At 43.0% G+C, this 21,804-nt stretch overlaps 1 protein-coding gene across 2 annotated transcripts in view; it reads right to left on the bottom strand.

The window, feature by feature from the left end:
• ttyh3 (tweety family member 3) overlaps window positions 1–17,984 on the bottom strand; it is a 79,220-nt gene extending 61,236 nt beyond the window's left edge. For both annotated transcript variants that reach the window (XM_062964249.1, XM_062964250.1), the window contains exon 1: window positions 17,514–17,984. In XM_062964249.1, coding sequence (XP_062820319.1) covers window positions 17,514–17,654 — 141 coding nt within the window. In that variant the 5' untranslated portion in view covers window positions 17,655–17,984. The remainder of the gene's footprint in view (window positions 1–17,513) is intronic.
• Between the last annotated feature and the right edge of the window lie 3,820 nt (window positions 17,985–21,804).

Below are 21,804 nucleotides of genomic sequence, written 5' to 3'. Positions count from 1 at the left end.
ACCTTGACCCTTTACCTTCACTTCCACCAATTCCTCAATACTTTATTTCCCATACCTCCAGACTTCGCCACAGCAACGCGTGGCCGGGCACAGCTAGTATAATATATAATTAATATTATTATATTGTATTATTAGTAGTATAATATTGTATTCCATTATAATATTAATATATTCCCCCCCTCTCCTTATTTTGTTGGTAAGAAACAGTTGAGAAGCTGCTGTCAGGAAAAAAAATTGCCTCTGGCTAACCTTGTCAGAAATACCAGCTTCTAGTCTTCTCCTTAACTCTGGGTTGATGATTCACTATTAAGTAAGAATTGCAGCATGACTCACAGATAGCCAAGGAGGCAAATATTAAGCAATGGACTTTCCCATTTTGCGATAAATGCTCCTACACCAGTGATTCATGTTGCAAAGGCAAAGGAGAAAAAAGGACCATCTGCATGACAGAACGTGGTACAGGATATGAACACAACACAAAGACCAGATTGCCGTTCCGATGTTATCCAGGAAGCCGCCCTCCCAGGATGTCAGATACGGCCTTTTCCAGCCCTTCTGCCAGAGACCCTGGCAAACTGAATTAAACATGAGACTCTCTTACCCTCCCTTGTCAGTGTGTTTTCTTTTCCAAAACCTCCCCCGCTCTTAACCAAGGGAATGTTTTGAAAAGGGAAAGACGCCCTTGCAAGTCAGGAAGAAGAAAAATATATATCCATTATTCTTATAAAAGCATTTCCCCTGAAATATTTGTTAATAATAAATATAATAAATATAATAAATAATATTATTTGTTAATAATAAATAAACTCTCCTACAGATATATAGACATTAACCCCCACATGCATTTGCAATCCCTTTGTACTTATATATCTGTATCTATCTATCTATCTATCTATCTATCTACATTAATTTTATGTATGAATTTCCCCCTCATATGTTTGCAGGTCTTTGCAAATCCTGTATACATATAGACCCATGTACAGTAGAGTCTCACTTATCCAAGCCTCGCTTATCCAAGCTTCTGGATTATACAAGCCATTTTTGTAGTCAATGTTTTCAATATATCGTGATATTTTGGTGCTAAATTCATAAATACAGTCATTACAACATAACATTACTGCGTATTGAACTACTTTTTCTGTCAAATTTGTTATCTAACATGATGTTTTGGTGCTTAATTTGTAAAATCATATCCTAATTTGATGTTTAATAGGCTTTTCCTTAATGCCTCCTTATTATCCAACATATTCGTTTATCCAAGCTTCTGCCGGTCCGTTTATGTTGGATAAGTGAGACTCTACTGTATCTCTTTTGAACTGTGGTGCCCAGAATTGGACACAGTATTCCATGTGAGGTCTAACCAAAGCCGCAGGGAAGCAATTGGTTAAATCCTTGTGCTGGATGAACTGCTAACCTAAAAGTTGGTGGTTCGAATCCGTGAGATGGGGTGAGCTCCCATCTGTCAGCCCTAGCTTCCCATGTGAGGTCATGAGAGAAGCCCCCTGCAGGATGGTAACAGATCCCGGCATCCCCTGGGCAACGTCTTTGAAGACAGCCGATTCTCTCACACCAGAAGTGACTGCAGCATGAAACCATTCGTGCTGTACTTAAGCTTCAAAGGATCTGAGCATCATGTTTCCTTCCAGCACAGCTTACAAATTTAACTCATCACTGTACACAGAAAATAATGGCAGTATCTAGCTCGCAATGGCACATTTACAAATGAAAATATATATGTCAGCCAACTAATTTAGTAACGACAGATATTTACACACAAAATTAGACTAAATGTTAAACAATACAGTTGGTGCCTTCGTCATTTGTGAACTATCTAGACCAGGGGTCCCTAAAGTAAATCCCGGGGGCCAGATGCGGCCCTCCAAGGTCCTTTACCGGGCCCCCACCCTCAGTTTTATAATATAATATAATATGTTTATATCAGTTTCAATAATATAATATATTGTAGGTAAAGGTAAAGGTTTTCCCCTGACGTTAAGTCCAGTCGTGACCGACTCTGGTGGTTGGTGCTCATCTCCATTTCTAAGCCGAAGAGCTGGCGTTGTCCATAGACACCTCCAAGGTCATGTGGTCACTGGCATGACTGCATGGAGCGCCGTTACCTTCCCGCCGGAGCGGTACCTATTGATCTACTCACACTCTGGGGGTTGGTACTCATCTCCATTTCTAAGCCGAAGAGCTGGCGTTGTCCATAGACACCTCCAAGGTCATGTGGTCACTGGCATGACTGCATGGAGCGCCGTTACCTTCCCGCCGGAGCGGTACCTATTGATCTACTCACACTCTGGGGGTTGGTACTCATCTCCATTTCTAAGCCGAAGAGCTGGCGTTGTCCATAGACACCTCCAAGGTCATGTGGTCACTGGCATGACTGCATGGAGCATCATTGCCTTCCCACCGGAGCGGTACCTATTGATCTACTCACATTTGCATGTTTTCGAACTGCTAGGTTCGAAATATATTGTATATACATATAATATTGATAAAAATATTATAATGTTATACAATATAATACTAATAATAATACCGTATAATAATATTAATTATATGTTATATATTACATATAATATTACAGTATAGTGGTATAGTTCAATATAGTCATATATAATGCTAATATTGCGCTATGCTAATAATATAATATATTGTATGTACATACAGCTGCTCTGAGTCCCCTTCAGGATAAGAAGGGTGAGATATAAATGTAGTAAATAAATGTAGTAAATAAATAAATAATTAATTTTAGACTTAGGCTCGCCCAAAGTCTGAAATGACTTGAAGGCACACAACAACAACAATCCTAATTCACTTGACTATCTCATTGGCCAGTAGCAGGCCCACACTTTCCATTGAAATCCTGATAGGTTTAAGTTGGTTAAAATTGTTTTCATTTTTAAATATTGCATTGTTCTTTCATTGTTGTTGTTTTGCACTACAAATTAGACATATGCAGTATGCATAGGAATTTGTTCGTATTTTTTTTTCAAATGATAATTCGGCCCCTCAACATTCTAAAGGATTGTGGACCGGCCCTCTGCTTTTAAAGTTTGAGGAGCCCTGATCCAGACCTTAAGGCCAATGTATCACAGGGTTTTCTTGGTGAGATGCTCCAAATTAATGCCTAGTTTCTTCTTATTGTAGCCTGCGACATTTCATCTGTGACGTATCTTCCAAGAGTTCAAATATCCAAACGAAAAAAACAAGCAACCATGACTACATAATGCTCAAGTGTGCAGCTCCGCAATTGAAAACATCGCTGCCACCGTATTAAACATTCAGAGGCTGCAGAAGCCATATTTCTTAAAGAGGACGGCCCTAGTTAACCATTAGGAACTTAATAAGCTTCTGATATACACTTTTAAACTCTCCAGCATTCAGTCATAATCACAGGTCAATTGAGGTTTGGAAAGCGGGTATTATTAACTCTCCTATTTAGAGAGATATGCTGAGTCTGCCTGCGCTGTCAACTGGCTAACTCTCTCTATGTTGAGGTTGCAGGAACATAAAGGGAGATCCAAAAAAGAAAATGCCACCCAATATATTTCCCAAAAAGACCTGGGTCTTGTTTTAATTTTTGCTCCAAAAGACGGATCAGGGCTTATGATGTTCATCTTATTTTTTCCATGTAAATCCACATTTACTCACGTGCAAAAATCTACATTAATCCAAATACAATCATGTTATCATCTAGTGGAACGTCGCCATAATATTATGTCAATAATAATATTTATTGATTTATACTTAATCCTATTTTACAATTCAATATGTCTGTCATGTGTTGCAACAGATGCACTGCTAGTAAATGAATCATTCTGGCTGGCAATCCTTAATTGGGGCTTATTATGGGGGTAGAGTTTACCTTATATACTCGAGTATAAGCCGACCCGAATATAAGCCGAGGCACCTAATTTTACCATAAAAACGTATTGATTTGAGTATAAGACGAGGGTGGGAAATGCAGCAGCTATGGGCCAAATTCAAAAATAAAAATAGATATTAATAAAATTGCATTATTTGAGGCATCAGTAGGTTAAATGTTTTTGAATATTTATATAAAACTGTAATTTAAGATAATAAGACTTTAATAAGATAAGACTGTCCAACTCTGAATACCTATATACTCAAGTATAAGCCTGAATAGAAGCCGGCCAGGACCCTCACTCGAGTATAAGCCGAGGAGAGCTTTTTCAGCCTTAAAAAGGGCTGAAAAACTAGGCTTATACTCGAGTATATACAGTATATTATGATGTTGTGTTTTTGTATGTATTTTATTCTATTCTATTGTGCTTATTTGGACTTGGCCCCATGTCAGCCGCCCAGAGTCCCTGCGGGGAGATGGAGGCAGGATATAAAAATAAAGTTGTTGTTATTATTATTATTGACACAACAACATAGTATGACACAGCAAACAAGATAGATAGGCTGGATTTCGTATCATAAAATTCGTATCACAAGCAGTCAAAGAAGAAGAACATGCCCTGGCAGAATATGTAAAGCAAAGTGAAGAACCTGCTTTGATTGAAGTCAAAAATCAGAAACTCCTTAAAGCACAGCAGACAAAAACCAGTACAAGAAAACTGCACTACAAACTAGAGCTGACAGCTGGCACAACAAAGCGGTGTTGTTGTTGCTGTTGTTATTATTATTATATGACACAGCAAACAAGATAGATATGCTGGATTTCGTATCACAAAATCACAAGTCGAACACTTCCCAAGCGTCTAGGACTGTGTGATGTATTATTATTATTATTATTATTATTTTATTGTATGACACAGCAAACAAGATAGATAGGCTGGATTTCGTATCATAAAATTCGTATCACAAGCAGTCAAAGAAGAAGAACATGCCCTGGCAGAATATGTAAAGCAAAGTGAAGAACCTGCTTTGATTGAAGTCAAAAATCAGAAACTCATCAAAGCACAACAGACAAAAACCAGTACAAGAAAACTGCACTACAAACTAGAGCTGACAGCTGGCACAACAAAGCGGTGTTGTTGTTGCTGTTGTTATTATTATTATTATTGTATGACACAGCAAACAAGATAGATATGCTGGATTTCGTATCACAAAATCACAAGTCGAACACTTCCCAAGCGTCTAGGACTGTGTGATGTATTATTATTATTATTATTATTATTATTATTATTATTATTATTATTATTATTATTATTTTATTGTATGACACAGCAAACAAGATAGATATGCTGGATTTCGTATCACAAAATCACAAGTCGAACACTTCCCAAGTGTCTAGGACTGTGTGATGTATTTTCGGATGATGTGCGCAGATTATTATTATTACCATTATTATTATTATTACGAGCATGCTGGGAAAATTCACGCTAGGGCTTATTTTCTGGTTAGGTCTTTATTTTCAGGGAAAGAGGGTATATCCAGTAGAGAATTTTCTCTGCATCTAAAAAACTGTCACTCTGATATTTCAGTCGCTTCTCAACGACTGAAATATCTCTCTGTAAATCAGAAAGTATACTTCAGAGATGTGAAAATCTTTCACGACCCAGGATTTAAATGCTATGGAATGACTGCAAGAACCTTCTCTTCCTTACCTGAAGTTATCCTCCTCACCTTGATTCATCCTCTCACATCCTCGCCTGCTCTCCTGTACACCTGTCAGTCACAATTACTCCAACAGTACAAGATACAGAGTCTTAGGAGGAAATATGGGCAGGAGTCTGAGCGTTTGCATGCTATCCAATGACTCCTTTCTTCAAACACCTAGAGCAACATTACAGTGTGACTTCTTCAGATAATACCTTTAATCTTCATAATCTGTCAGATTAATTACGACCATAGGTTTCAAAAGCAGCCCACCGTTAGGTGCATGTTTTACACAGGAAGACGGTTATTAAATATGGAAAACGGCCCCGAAAAACAAGTCTTGTGACAAAACTAAAGGGCGAAATACCAAATCCCCAAATCCACTCATCCAAAATGCCAGCACAAGCAACAAGCAGAACAAGAATGCAAAGCTGTGGCAAGAATTCTTCCTCAACGGCTTCTATTTCTCCCCAAAACAAATAATTTCTATTTATTTATTTATTATTTATTTATTACAATACTTATACCCCGCCCTTCTCACCCATAGGGGACTCAGGGCGGCTTACAATAAAACACAATATAAAAATATTACAGACAATTCAATAAATTAAAATTAAATACATTAGACATTGATAAAAATATACCTATAAATACACAATTGGTGCATGAAGAAGCTTTAGGTGGTCTTACTGCCTATTACAGGGAAAACCAGCTGGTTCCTAATCCATCTAAAACGCAAATGTGTTGCCAAAGACCATCAGAAAACACATATTTCTGGTCTTAGAAAGCTCTTTGGCAGAGAAAGCTGAAGATCTCTCTGCTTGTTTGGCTCAATTCTATCGTTCGTGGGGTTAAAGCGGCTTTTGATTGTAGGTGAACTATAAATCCCAGCAACTACAACTCCCAAATGTCAAGGTCTATTTTCCCCAAACTCCACCAGTGTTCACATTTGGGCATATTGAGTATACGTGCCAAGTTTGGTCCAGATCCATCATTGTTTGAGTCTACAATGCTCTCTGGATGTAGGTGAACTACAACTCCCAGACACAAGGTCAATGCCCAACAAACCCTTCCAGTATTTTCTGTTGGTCATGGGAGTTCTGTGTGGCAAGTTTGGTTCAATTCTATTGTTGGTGGAGTGCTCTTTGAGTGTAGATGAACTATAAAAGGTTTAAATTGCCTCTGCGTCTGCCTCTGTCTCTGTTCTATGTTATATGGCACTAGCTGTGCCCGGCCACGTGTTGCTGTAGCGAAGTCTAGTGGTATGGGAAATAAAGTATTGAGGAATTGGTGGTAGTTAAGGTAAAGGGTAAAGGTTTTACCTTACATTAAGTCCATTATAAATGGGTTATATAGCTGTGTGGAAGGGCCTTGAGTCTACACTGCCATATAATCCAGTTAAAATCAGATAATCTGTATTTTATAGGCAGTGTGGAAGAGGCCTAAGTGAGGCCTAACTCTGCCTGTCCCCTGGGCTGAGTGGGTTGCTAGGAGACCAAGTGGGCGGAGCTTAGCCTTCTAACTGGCAGCAATTGGATAAAAACAATTATTCCTCTCCCTCTAATTAGGACTTTATTTTTCTTTTCTTTTTGTTGTATGGACATAGAGGCATGGATGAGGGGTTGTGCTGCCAAGTTTAGTGTTTCTGGGATGTGTAGTTTTGTTGTTTTGTCCTAGGCTGAAATTTCATTACCCTTTTATATATATAGACTAAATGTTTGCCTTATATGTGTACAATGTGATCCGCACACCCCTTCGGGGTGAGAAGGGCAGAAAATAAATACTGTAAATAAATAAATTAAATCCCAGCAACTACAACTCCAAAATGACAAAATCAATCTCCCCAAGTTTTGGGTATTTGTGCCAAATTTAGTCCAGTGAATGAAAATACATTCTGCATATCAGATATTGACATTACGATTCATAACAATAGAAAAATGAGAGTTATGAAGGAGCAACAAAAATAATGTGATGGTTGGTTTGGGGTCACCACAATATGAAGAACTGTATTAAAGGGTCGTGGCATTAGGAAGGTGGAGAACAATGTCTTCACGTACATTATCAAAGCTTCGTTGGATAAAATGGTGCTTCCTGAAATAAAAGTTATGGGGAAAACAGAGCAGCGATAAGTCGCGTGAGGTCCCTTTAAAAACACGACAGCCGAGAAGAAAAGTACAAAGGTAAACGTTCCCCGCGCACGTTTCAGTGCGATAGCTAATCAATCCCGGAGCAGGGATTTCCGGCTCAGTTATGGAAAAACGCAGCCCTCATAAATCCAGCACAAAGAGCGAGAACGTATCAAACCATCTTTTTTTAATAAAAGCAGTAAACACCTGGCTGCTCTCGAGAGTGACAAGGGATCTTTGTATTGATCTAGAACAGGCATGGGCAAACTTCGGCCCTCCCTCCGCGTGTTTTGGACTTCAACTCCCACCATTCCTAACAGACTCAAACCCTTTCCTTTTGCCCCTCAACCACTTAAGTGATAATAATAATAATAATAATAATAATCACATACAACGCTGGCAAATACACCGAGTCACACAGGAGAGAGGAAGATGGATTATTTTGTAATTACTGTATTTACGAATTTAGTACCAAAATATCACGATATATTGAAAACATTGACTACAAAAATGGCTTGGATAATCCAGAACGTTGGATAAGCGAGACTCTACTGTATTATCAATATTACAGTTATATACAATATATTATACAGTAGAGTCTCACTTATCCAAGCTAAACGAGCCGGCAGAAGCTTGGATAAGCGAATAACTTGGATAATAAGGAGGGATTAAGGAAAAGCCTATTAAACATCAAATTAGGTTATGATTTTACAAATTAAGCACCAAAACATCCTGTTATACAACAAATTGGACAGAAAAGGTAGTTCAATATGCAGTAATGTTATGATGTAATTACTGTATTTACGAATTTAGCACCAAAATATCACGATATATTGAAAACATTGACTACAAAAATGGCTTGGTTTATCCAGAGGCTTGGATAAGCGAGGCTTGGATTAGTGAGACTCTACTGTACTATATGTTGAAGACTTACACAGCTATTATTACTGAGCCCCGGTGGCGCAGTGTGTTAAAGCGCTGAGCTGCTGAACTTGCAGACCGAAAGGTCCCAGGTTCAAATCCCAGGAGCAGAGTGAGCGCCCGCTGTTAGCTCCAGCTCCTGCCAACCTAGCAGTTTGAAAACATGCCAATGTGAGTAGATCAATAAGTACCGCTCCGGAGGGAAGGTAACAGCGCTCCATGCAGTCATGCCAATGGCCACGTGACCTTGGAGGTGTCTACGGACAACGCCGGCTCTTCGGCTTAGAAATGGAGATGAGCACCAACCCCCAGAGTCGGACACGACTGGACTTAACGTCAGGGGAAAACCTTTACCTTTTTATCTTTATTTGTAATCAATTTGTTAGTAGCCAATGTTTTTTGTAGTCTATGTTTTCAATACATTGCAATGTTTTGGTGCTAAATTCATAAATACATTAATTACTATATAACTTTAGAATGTATTGAAGTGCATTTTCTGTCAATTTGTTGTAAAACATGATGTTTTGGTGCTTAATTTGTAAAATCATAACCTTATCATAATCCCTCCTTATTATCCAACATACTCACTTATCCAACATTCTGCCGGCCCGTTTATGTTGGATATGTTTTGGTCTTTGACTTGTAAAATCATAATGTAATTTGACATATAATACACTTTTCCTCAATGGCGTCTCATTATCAAATTTTTTCACTTATCCGACGTTCTTCCGGCCCGTTTATGTTGGATAAGTGAGACTCTACTGTATATAAGGAGGACGAAAGAATCCATCTTCCTCTCTCCTGTGTGACTCAGTGTGAGTATCTGCCTGCCTTGTATGTGATTATCTGATCACTTAAGCGGCTGAGCGGGGAAAGGAAAGGGCCTAAGGCTGTTAGGAATGGTGGGAGTTGGAGTCCAAAGTACAAATATAACAGCCCGACCAAGAAGCCATGAGATCATATCTCACACACCTGGCCTTCCTTGAAGGCCGGGCTGTGGCGCAGGCGGGTTAGTAGCCAGCTGCGATAAATCACTCTGACCAAGAGGTCAGGAGTTCGAGGCCAGCCCGGTGCCTGCGTCTGTCTCTGTTCTATGTTATGGCATTGAATGTTTGCCTTATATGTGCAATGTGATCCGCCCTGAGTCCCTTTTGGGGTGAGAAAGAAGGGCGGAATAGAAATACTGTAAATAAATAAATAATAAATAAAGTCCGAAACTCCTGGAGGGAGGGCTGAAGTTTGCCCAGGCCCAAGCTGGCCAACAATGGAGTCCCAGGCTTTGAAGCTGCAAGGCTGTTCAATAGTATTCAAGTTGAGTAACAATGGAGTCCGCTAGGTATGAAGCAGCCAGGCTTCGAAGCTGCAAGGCTGTTCAATAGCATTCAAGTTGGGTAACTATGGAGTCCGCTAGGTATGAAGCAGCCAGGCTTCGAAGCTGCAAAGCTGTTCAGTAGTATTCAAGCTGGGTAATAATGGAGTCCGCTAGGTATGAAGCAGCCAGGCTTCGAAGCTGCAAAGCTGTTCAGTAGTATTCAAGCTGGGTAATAATGGAGTCCACTAGGTATGAAGCAGCCAGGCTTTGAAGCTGCAAGGCTGTACAATAGTATTCAAGTTGGGTAACAATGGAGTCCACTAGGTATGAAGCAGCCAGGCTTCGAAGCTGCAAGGCTGTTCAACAGTATTCAAGTTGGGTAACAATGGAGTCCATTAGGTATGAAGCAGCCAGGCTTCGAAGCTGTAAGGCTATTCAACAGTACTCAAGTTGGGTAACAATGGAGTTCACTAGGTATGAAGCAGCCAGGCTTCGAAGCTGCAAGGCTATTCAACAGTATTCAAGTTGGGTAACAATGGAGTTCACTAGGTATGAAGCAGTCAGGCTTCGAAGCTGCAAGGTTGTTCATTAGTATTCAAGTTGGATAACAATGGATTCCGCTAGGTATGAAGCAGCCAGGCTTCGAAGCTGCAAGGCTGTACAATAGTATTCAAGTTGGGTAACAATGGAGTCCGCTAGGTATGAAGCAGCCAGGTTTTGAAGCTGCAAGGCTATTCAACAGTATTCAAGTTGGGTAACAATGGAGTCCCCTAGGTATGAAGCAGCCAGACTTCGAAGCTGCAAGGCTGTTCAGTAGTATTCAAGTTGGGTAACAATGGAGTCCGCTAGGTATGAAGCAGCCAGGCTTCGAAGCTGCAAGGCTGTACAATAGTATTCAAGTTGGGTAACAATGGAGTCCGCTAGGTATGAAGCAGCCAGGTTTTGAAGCTGCAAGGCTATTCAACAGTATTCAAGTTGGGTAACAATGGAGTCCCCTAGGTATGAAGCAGCCAGACTTCGAAGCTGCAAGGCTGTTCAGTAGTATTCAAGTTGGGTAACAATGGAGTCCGCTAGGTATGAAGCAGCCAGGCTTTGAAGCTGCAAGGCTGTACAATAATCTAGAATGATAAACATAACAACAGCCCAAGACCAAGCGAGTGGTCGAGGTTCGCCTGGCCTGACTTTGGGAAAGCCCTTGAAGCAAAAATATAGGATCCGAGATGCCGTGATGGTGGAATCTGGTTGGGAAATATGAACAATCACAGACAAGGGGAGGGAATAAAATGTCATCACGGCCTAATCAAGAAGAGAGAATATTCCGTTCCAGTGTGTGTGGGGAAAATGACAAAGAGAAAGGCAACGCAATGCAACCGCAGACTCACACCGAACCCGAACGGAGGCCGAACGGAGACCGAACGGAGACCGTAGGAGTTCAAATCGGATGGAGGGGAAAATGGATGCTGCATAATTCCTAACACTTCTGTCTCAGACGGGGGAGAGGCGGGCATAGTGAGCAGGGCTCTCTCCTACACTCGCACTCACATCCGTTGCCGAAGGTGACGTAATTGGGAAAGAAGTAGCCGTCTCCGCGTCTTCCCCCCACTTCTCAATTTTCCTCCGAAAAGGAAGGAGGGAAGCGGCACACTTTGCAGCCTCAAATCCTTTGGGAGGAAGTCGAACCGATCCTCGTCCACATCTCCTCTTGAATGCATTTGGATGGAAGCGAGGCATTTATTTTTAGCGGCGTGCAAAGAGCGGAAAGAGAGGAGATTACAAAGACGTTGGGGGAACGTGGAGGGGAAATATCAACACATCAATGAGGGAAACATACGGGAAATTAATAAAAGGGTTGTCGACGGCCTTCATGGCCGGAATCACTGTGTTGCTGTGAGTCTTCTGGGCTGTATGGCCATTATTTCATACTGCATTACCTCTGAGGATGCCTGCCATAAGTGTGGGTGAAACGTCAGGAAAGAATGCTTCTGGAACATGGCCATATAGCCCAGAAAACTCACAGCATCCCAATAAAGGTTGTTAGAATAGACTGGAATAACTTTACTGTCCTTGTGCATCGTGTTTTTATTCTTTTTGGTTAATGTGCAAATATTACAATTGGTGCATGTTATTGTTTATTGATGTATTGTATATTGTTATTGTTTTGTATCTGATATTTCTGTGAGCTGCCTTGAGTCCCCTCCGGGGGAGATGGTGGCGGGATACAAATAAACTTATTATTATTATTATTATTACAGTAGAGTCTCACTTATTCAACATAAATGTTGGATAAGCGAATATGTTGGATAAGGAGGCAATAGGAAAAGCCTATTAAACATCAAATTAGGTTATGATTTTACAAATGAAGCACCAAAACATCATGTTAGACAACAAATTTGACAGAAAAGGTGGTTCAATACACAGTAATGTTGTAATTACTGTATTTATGAATTTAGCACCTAAATACCATGATATATTGAAAACACTGACTACAAAAATGTGTTGGATAATCCAGAACGTTGGATAAGCGAGTGTTGGATAAGTGAGACTCTACTGTAAACATTATTATTATTATTATTATTATGAAATTAAATGCCACCCCAATCACATTATATATATACACATTACAAAACAAAGCACATTCTAGTCACTATTGCACAACCCTTCATACCACATCAGTCTTCCAATCCATCCTTAACCAAGAAGTCAAAAAATCCTCATTTCACATTCGACAAAAAGCACACACAGTTAAGACACATTTATACGGCATTGGTTCAGATTGCAGTAAGGCCGTTCTTGTCACAAATAAACCCCAAGTAGGTCAAGGAAAGGAATTCAGCTTGGGTTTCTCTCCCCAACGTGTTGGGTTCAATTTGTCTGCAAAGACGATTCAAGGATATCAACCTGGAGCCAAACAGTAAACAGTGCCTGGTTGTTGTTTTTCTACGGGCCCATCCAAACAGTTCCTACATCCCAGGTTCTGATCCCAAGTTTTCTGCATTAGACTGGATAATAGGAGTCCCAGATAATCTGAGATATACAGAAAACTTGGGATCAGATCCTGGGATGTAGGAACTGTCTGGAAGGGCCCTATGTTTCATCAAGAGGGATAACAAAATGGGGACGAAATTGGGAAAAAACATAAACACAATAACAGGGAACATCGAAAGAAGCGAGGGAGGTTGATCGAGAGGAAAGAATCAGAAGGCAAAATGCAGAAAGGTCTTTAAGAACAAGTTTGCATAAAAGGTCAAGAAAAGGAAGTCTTTCTCTCATTTCTGACTCTCCCAGCCATTCCTCCTTTGGGTTGCTGTGAGTTTCCCGGGCTGTGTGGCTATGTTCCAGAAGCATTCTCTCCTGACGTTTCGGGGCCAGCTAATACACCTCACAACAAAGGATTCCCCCAGGCAGGCCTTGAAGCTGCAAGGCTATCCAGTGCTAATCAAGGTGGCCAATTGCAACCTTCATACTCGCCTCAAACATACAAGAGTTATTTCTCTCAACCTAGGCCACTTGCCTAGGGTCGGTCCAGTTTAGTACTTGGATGGGAGACTATCTGTGAATACCAGATGCTATGGCAGTGATGGCCAACCTATGACATGCGTGTCAGCATTGACATGCATGCAGATTGATTGGATGACTAATGTCTTTTGTGGCCAAATTTGGTGTGATTTGGTCCAGTGGTTTTGTTGTTTACTCCATGGGAATTATGCACTAATATATATATATATATACACACACACACACACACACACACACACACACACACACATACATATATATATATAATATTTCTATTATTATTCTATTATTATTGTAGTATATTATTATATTATTACTATTATATTATTATTATATTATTCATTATTCATGACTACACTGCAACTACAATACAGAGAAATCAGCGTGGAAACTGCAAGAGGTACCATAGATCATTGTACATGGAAATAAACTGTAGTAAATAGTTTTTGATTTATTAAATACAGTTATATATTACAATTATATATTTTTGTTATTTAAACTATATATATTGTGAAATTATGGGTTTTTTTCTCGAAGTGACACACCACCCAAGTCATGCTAGGTTTTTTGGTGAATTTTGACACACCAAGCGCAAAAGGTTGCCCATCATTGTGCTATGGGACTCTATTTCAAAGGAAGGAAAGGGCAAAAAAACAAAAACAAAACAGGATTCCAGAAGAGAACCCTATAACATCCATCACATCACCATGAGTCAACACACACATAAATACTGGAAACCTCTCTGCCTGGATGACTTTTAGGAATTGCGATTCTGACTGCAAGCATGGGGTTGGAGAGTCAGGTTGAATAAGGGTAAACAAGCAAATTCCAGCAATGAGGTGAAGAGCATCTCTAACAAACCTGCGAGGCAGAATGAATCAAAAATGGCAATGAGAAGGAATGCAGGGAGTTATAGAGCGGCAAGGGAGATGCTTGGAGGCAGATGGGAGACAGGGAGGAATTGGAGAGTATAAGGGATCTTCCACACTGCCCTTTATCCCAGGATCCAAACCTAGATGATTTGCTTTAAACCGGAATATGAGAGACACCCTTCCACACAGCTGTACAAAATCCAAACTGAACTGAGTGTGGACTCAGATCACCCAGTTCAAAGCAGATATGGTGGATCATCAGTTCTGATATTCTGGGTTATATGGATGTGTAGAAGGGCCCCCGAGTCCCCACTATGAGATAACCCAGGATAAACAGATAATCCGGGATCAGATCCTGGGACATAGGGCCCTGGATCAAAACAAGCCTGGTCTCTGATGCATTTGCACACATCTGGGCACCAAAGAGTACAAAATGCACACCGTACAATACATTCCTCTTACATGGAATCCTGACATCATAGGGAGGTCCTGCAACATCTTAACAGAAGCCCAAAGGGATCGGAATTCAATTTTCCAGAACATTATGCTTCTGTGGGATTGAAATCACACCCCAACAATTAGATCCCAAAAACTAAACAGTGTCATGTCCTGATTAGTCAGTGGATGGAAGGCTGTCAAGGAACGCCAGGTCATCTGACTAAGAAACATATGGGGTCACCACTAAGTTGACATGACTCAAGGCATGTTCACAAACACAAGCATTCCTGGATGCCAACCCAATGGCGATTGATGCCTTTGCTGGAGACCTTTCTGGAGACCAAAAGTAAGGCTGAAACACCTTGGAGATGCATCTCAGGGCTCTTCAACACAGCCATCTCACAATATCTGCTTTGATCTGGGCTATCGGGAGTCCACATTGCCATATATTCCAGTTCAGAGCAGAAAATGTGGGATTTTATTCAGCTGCATGGAAGGGGCCTTAGATGGGGATGAACGGGAAGCGCTGAATGCCTCTCTCTGAGAACTGGCTAGATTGCTGGGAAGGTATGGCCTTCATGGAGGCCAAAGCAATGGCTGCAGCATCTTCCCTACTGTACTGATGGCAGGGGCCAACTTGGGCCCTCAGGTGTTTTGGACTTCAACTCCCACCATTCCTAACAGCCTCAGTCCCCTTCCTTTCCCCCCTCAACAGCCTCAGGCCTCTTAAGCAGCAGAGGGGGGAAAGGAAGGGGACTGAGACTGCTGAGGAGGAAAAGGAAAGGACCGAGGCTGCTGAAAGGGAAAAGGAAGGGACCGAGGCTGCCGAGGGGGAAAAGGAAGGGACCGAGGCTGCTGAAAGGGAAAAGGAAGGGACCGAGGCTGCCGAGGGGGAAAAGGAAGGGACCGAGGCTGCTGAAAGGGAAAAGGAAGGGACTGAGGCTGCTGAAAGGGAAAAGGAAGGGGCCGAGGCTGCCGAGGGGGAAAAGGAAGGGACCGAGGCTGCTGAAAGGGAAAAGGAAGGGACTGAGGCTGCTAAGGAGGAAAAGGAAGGGACTGAGGCTGCTGAAAGGGAAAAGGAAGGGACCGAGGCTGCTAAGGAGGAAAAGGAAGAGACAGAGGCTGCTGAAAGGGAAAAGGAAGGGACTGAGGCTGCTGAAAGGGAAAAGGAAGGGACTGAGGCTGCTGAAAGGGAAAAGGAAGGGACCGAGGCTGCTGAAAGGGAAAAGGAAGGGACTGAGGCTGCTGAAAGGGAAAAGGAAGGGACTGAGGCTGCTGAAAGGGAAAAGGAAGTGACCGAGGCTGCTGAAAGGGAAAAGGAAGGGACTGAGGCTGCTAAGGAGGAAAAGGAAGAGACAGAGGCTGCTAAGGAGGAAAAGGAAGGGACTAAGGCTGCTGAAAGGGAAAAGGAAGGGACCGAGGCTGCTGAAAGGAAAAAGGAAGGGACTGAGGCTGCTAAGGAGGAAAAGGAAGAGACAGAGGCTGCTAAGGAGGAAAAGGAAGGGACTGAGGCTGCTGAAAGGGAAAAGGAAGGGACAGAGGCTTCTGAGAAGGAAAAGGAAGGGACTGAGGCTGCTGAAAGGGAAAAGGAAGGGACTGAGGCTGCTGAAAGGGAAAAGGAAGGGACAGAGGCTGCTGAAAGGGAAAAGGAAGGGACCGAGGCTGCTAAGGAGGAAAAGGAAGAGACAGAGGCTGCTGAAAGGGAAAAGGAAGGGACTGAGGCTGCTGAAAGGGAAAAGGAAGGGACTGAGGCTGCTGAAAGGGAAAAGGAAGGGACTGAGGCTGCTGAAAGGGAAAAGGAAGGGACTGAGGCTGCTGAAAGGGAAAAGGAAGGGACCGAGGCTGCTAAGGAGGAAAAGGAAGAGACAGAGGCTGCTGAAAGGGAAAAGGAAGGGACTGAGGCTGCTGAAAGGGAAAAGGAAGGGACTGAGGCTGCTGAAAGGGAAAAGGAAGGGACCGAGGCTGCTGAAAGGGAAAAGGAAGGGACTGAGGCTGCTGAAAGGGAAAAGGAAGGGACTGAGGCTGCTGAAAGGGAAAAGGAAGGGACTGAGGCTGCTGAAAGGGAAAAGGAAGTGACCGAGGCTGCTGAAAGGGAAAAGGAAGGGACTGAGGCTGCTAAGGAGGAAAAGGAAGGGACTAAGGCTGCTGAAAGGGAAAAGGAAGGGACCGAGGCTGCTGAAAGGAAAAAGGAAGGGACTGAGGCTGCTAAGGAGGAAAAGGAAGAGACAGAGGCTGCTAAGGAGGAAAAGGAAGGGACTGAGGCTGCTGAGAAGGAAAAGGAAGGGACTGAGGCTGCTGAAAGGGAAAAGGAAGGGACTGAGGCTGCTGAAAGGGAAAAGGAAGGGACAGAGGCTTCTGAGAAGGAAAAGGAAGGGACAGAGGCTTCTGAGAAGGAAAAGGAAGGGACAGAGGCTTCTGAGAAGGAAAAGGAAGGGACTGAGGCTGCTAAGGAGGAAAAGGAAGAGACAGAGGCTGCTAAGGAGGAAAAGGAAAGGACCGAGGCTACTGAGGAGGAAAAGGAAGGGACCGAGGCTGCTGAAAGGGAAAAGGAAGGGACTGAGGCTGCTGAAAGGGAAAAGGAAGGGACTGAGGCTGCTAAGGAGGAAAAGGAAGAGACAGAGGCTGTTAGAAATGGTGGGAATTGAAGTCCAAAACCCCTGGAAGGAGGGCCCAAGTTGGCCCAGGCCTGCTTTGGAGCCTTGCCTAGAATGGGGCCTGCTCTTCAATGGGCTCTCTCTCTCTCTCTCTCACCTGCTGGTACTCGGCGTCTTCGGGGCGGAATTCATCCCCAGCAGCCTCCCACCGGAGGTCGAAGTGGGGCAGGCGGTGGAGGAGGGAGACCCACCAGGGCGGGGAGTAGCTCAGCCCCGCCGAGCCCGACGCCCCCGCCATGCTCTCCGGAGGGAGACACGGAGAGAAGGACGCCGAGAATGGAAGGCAGGAAGCGAGGAAGGGAGGAGAGAGCCTCGGCCTCCTCGGCAGCCTCGGTCGCCTCTTCTCACCCGGAGGAGGATGCCATGGGGCGGGGGGAGGGAGGCTTGGGGGCGCTCAAGGCAGCCGCGCGGAGCCCCCGCCGCCCCACGACACCGAGGAAGAGGAAGAGGAGGAGGGGGGGGCGCGGGTCTGGCTCCTCTTCCCCGGCGGGCCCCGCAGCCCCCGGCCCCGCATGGCGCCCGCCTCCCACAATCCGGCTCCGGCTTCGGCTTCGGCCCTGCGCTGCCTCCCGCCCGCCTTTGTTCGCCCAGAGAAGAGCCTCCGCCTCGGACTCTGGCCCCGCCCCCCCCTTGGCCCCGCCCGAATGAAGGAGGGAGAAGAAAGGAAGGGAGGGAGGAGGAGAAAGAGGGTGGAAGGAAAGAAGGGAGGAATAAAGGAGGAAAGAAAGAAGGGAGAGAAGGAGGAAAGGAAGGAAGTAGGATGGAAGAAAGGAAGAGAAGGGAGGAATCAAGGAGGAAAGAAAGAAGGGAGAGAAGGAGGAAAGGAAGGAAGTAGGATGGAAGAAAGGAAGAGAAGGGAGGAATAAAGGAGGAAAGAAAGAAGGGAGAGAAGGAAGGAAAGAAGAAAGGAAGAGAAGGGAGGGAGGGAGCGAGGGATGAAAGAAAGGAGTGAAAAAGGATGGAAGGAAAGAAAGAAAGGAGGGTGGAAATGAAGGAAGGAAGGAATGGAAGGAAAGAAGGGAGGGAAGGAAGAAGGAAAGAAAGTAGGATGGAAGAAGAAAGGAAGAGGAGGGAGGGAGGGAGGAAAGAAAGGAGGGAAGGAAAGAAAGAGAGAAGGAGGGAAGGAAGGAAAGGAGGGAGGGAGGGAAAGAAGAAAGATGGAAGGAGGGAAGAAGGGAGGAATAAAGGAGGAAATAAAGGAGAGAAGGAAGGAAAGAAGAAAAAAGGTAGAAGAAAGGAAGAGAAGGGAAGGAGGAATGGAGAGAAGGAGGGAAGAAGGGAAGGAAGAAGGGAGGAATAAAGGAGGAAAGGAAGAAGGGAGGGAGGAAATAAAGGAAGGAAGGAAGAAAGAAGGAGGGAAGGAAGGGAAGGAAAAATGGAAGGAAAGAAGGGAGGAATAAAGGAGGAAGGGAGAGAGGGAGGAAATAAAGGAGAGAAGGAGGAAAGGAAGGAAAGAAGAAAGGAAGGAAGAAGGAAAGGAAAGTAGGATGGAAGGAAGGAAAGGGGAAGGAAGGGAAGGGAGGAAGAAAAGGAGGAAAGAAAGGAAGAAGGATGGATGGAAAGGAAGGGAGAAATAAAGGAGGAAAGAAAGGAGAGAGGGAGGAAATAAGAGAGAAAGAGGAAAGGAAGGAAAGAAGAAAGGAAGGAAGAAGAAAGGAAGAGAAGGAAGGAAGAAAGGAAAGAAAGAAGGATGGATGGAATGGAAGGGAGGAATAAAGAAGAGAAGGAAGGAAGGAAAGATGGAAGGAAAGAAGAAGAGAGGAAACAGGAAGGAAGGGAGGAATAAAAGAGGAACAAAAGGAAAAGGAAAGAGGGAGGAAGGAAATAAAGGAGAGAAGGAAGGAAAGAAAGAAGGATGGAAGGAAGGAAGGTGAAGGAAAGGAGAAGGAAGAAAATAAGGGAGGAAGGAAATAAAGGAGAGAAGGAGGGAAGGAAAAAAGATGGGTGAAAGGAAGAAAGCATGGATGGCATACATCATGTTCCTGGGTTATAAATGTCATTCCCTAATTGGTTCGATCATCAAAACATGGGGAAAGTTTATTAAACTGCAAAAATGTTGTTTCTGCGGGAGGGACATGATCCTGCAGCTCATTTTGCCATCCTTTTTCAATGAGGCTCAGCCAATTCAACCTAGTTTGTGGCAGCCACAAATACAAAGTTTCTGGAATGTAACAATTAGTAATTTCAAAGTAAGCATCACACAATCAAACAGGAAACAACACTTTCAAAACAGGAAAACATTTTTTCCAAGTGTGTTACATTGTGTTATTATTATTTTGCCACATATGTTTCACATTGTGTTGGCGTCAATAGGGAAGAACTTGCTTATGTGGCAGTTACTGCTGGTATTTTGTATCAACTTATGAGAAACTCCAAGACACACTGTTATTAACAGCCTTGCTAAGGTCATTGTTGTTGAGAACCATGGCTTCCTTTATTGCATCTATTCGCCTGCAAAGCACAGGTTAGATGTCTCGATATCGCACACTAAACATGTCCCATTTTTTGCCCCAAAATATCTTTGCAATATGTGTTGTCGAAGGCTTCCATGGCCCAACCACTGGGTTGCTGTGAGTTTTCCGGGCTGTATGGCCATGTTCCAGAAACATTCGCTCCTGACGTGCAAAAAAGAGAATTATTTCCCCGGGAATCAGTTTTGCTTGGTGCTCACAACAGACTGAGCCTTGGAAAAATGCCATGGGTACCCTGGCTCCAATTAAGCCTTGGTCACATGCTTATCATAGAGTGTGTGTGTGTATGTATACATATGTCTATACACACACAGACACACACACACATAGCATAAAACTGGCATCCGGCCAGGGCTGCGCTGGAATAATCCAGAGCCAATTCCATCTGTGTGAAATTAACTATTGTTCCAAAACATAGGGACAACTAATATATCCTCTTGGGTTTGGAAATAAGTTCGGTCCGATTAGTGGCATAAAAAACCCAGAACATGATAACAAGTAGTTTTTGCTTTTTTAAAAAAGCACCAATGAGGAGACTTCGTAGACCCTCGTGGGAAATGTTTTGCGTTAGGAAGGAATGTGCCGGAAGAAAATCAAATGTATACCATACGAATTCTCCAAAAACATGGATCCCGTTTTAATGAGAAATCTGTGCCACGGATCACACCATATTCCGCTCGGTTTATGGATTACGTCTCTTTAACCTCAGCTGTTTAGTATCCCTGTTTTGATTATTTCTAGAGGATTATTGAGGGAAAGTAACCACATTCAAACCACATTTAGAACAATGTTGGCTAAGGCTAAAATAGTTCCAAAGCCAACACAATGAAATTCGTCCGTTTTATGTTGGCTGCCATGAACTGTTCTACATCCTAAAACACGAAAACGCCTAATTAAAGCATTTTAATTAGAAGGCGTGCAGCCAAGCTACAACAGCTCCAAGTTTCAGCGTATAGAAATATGGGAATAGTCATATTCTAAAACATCCCTTTAAACCATCAAAGGTGGTTTGGGTACAGCTTTTACCACTTACCACTTCTGTACATTGCGTGCTTGTTGTTCCAATAAATGTGCTGCAGATATTTTAAAGGATGTTGTGCATGCTTTTAACACATGTGTTTTTTCTGTTTCACAGGCAGCATGCAATGATTTATTTGGTCATAATATTGGCTTCTTTTGAGTAGATAAATAGGTACCGCTTTGTCGAGAGGTAAAAGGCACCCTGAAAAACATGCCGGCAAAATGCATGGATGACAGGCTCCTTGGTGCTGACTGAGCGGCGGAAAAAAAGAACTGGGGCTAGCCCCGCCCACCGGGCTATATATACTCTATTGGGGAGAGTGGGCGGGGCCTCCACCAAAATGTTTCATTAAGAGGTTCTAGAAGGTTCCGAAATGCTGCGCAGGCGCAGTAGAAGATCCCATAAGTGCGATTTCCACAGAAGCACCACGAAGAAGAAACAACAGCCAGATGCCGGAGATGAAAAGAGGGAAGCCTTGCCTTTGTTTATGTACTGTCTGTCTTTGTCGATTGTATAACAGCATTGAATATTTGCCATAGGCGAGTCTGTTTTATAAGATTTTTAAATCTAGCAGGTAGCCATTGCAGCTGGCTTTAAGACATACGGCCTTTTCAGTCTGGTGCTCTATAATTCCCATCTTCCCTAGCCAACATGGACAAAGCTACACTATAACCAAGTTAATGGTCTACAGTTCCAGTTTCCATTCAGTGTGATCCAGACAGTGGAAACTGGGAAGCTCCTGTGACTATCTCTGATGCTTCTGACAACACTTTTTCTCTTTGGATTGATGATAATCAACATCCTAGTTTATTCTCCACCTCTCTCCCGATGCAGTTTTTACAAAGTTGGAAATACTAATTCAGAGTAATGACACAACCAATTGACAGCATGTGGCC

This window comes from Anolis carolinensis, unplaced genomic scaffold (genome assembly GCF_035594765.1).
Source record: "Anolis carolinensis isolate JA03-04 unplaced genomic scaffold, rAnoCar3.1.pri scaffold_13, whole genome shotgun sequence".
Classification (NCBI taxonomy): Eukaryota; Metazoa; Chordata; class Lepidosauria; order Squamata; family Dactyloidae; genus Anolis; species Anolis carolinensis.
Note: the sequence above shows the minus strand (reverse complement) of the source record. Positions and strands in the feature narration are given on the sequence as shown.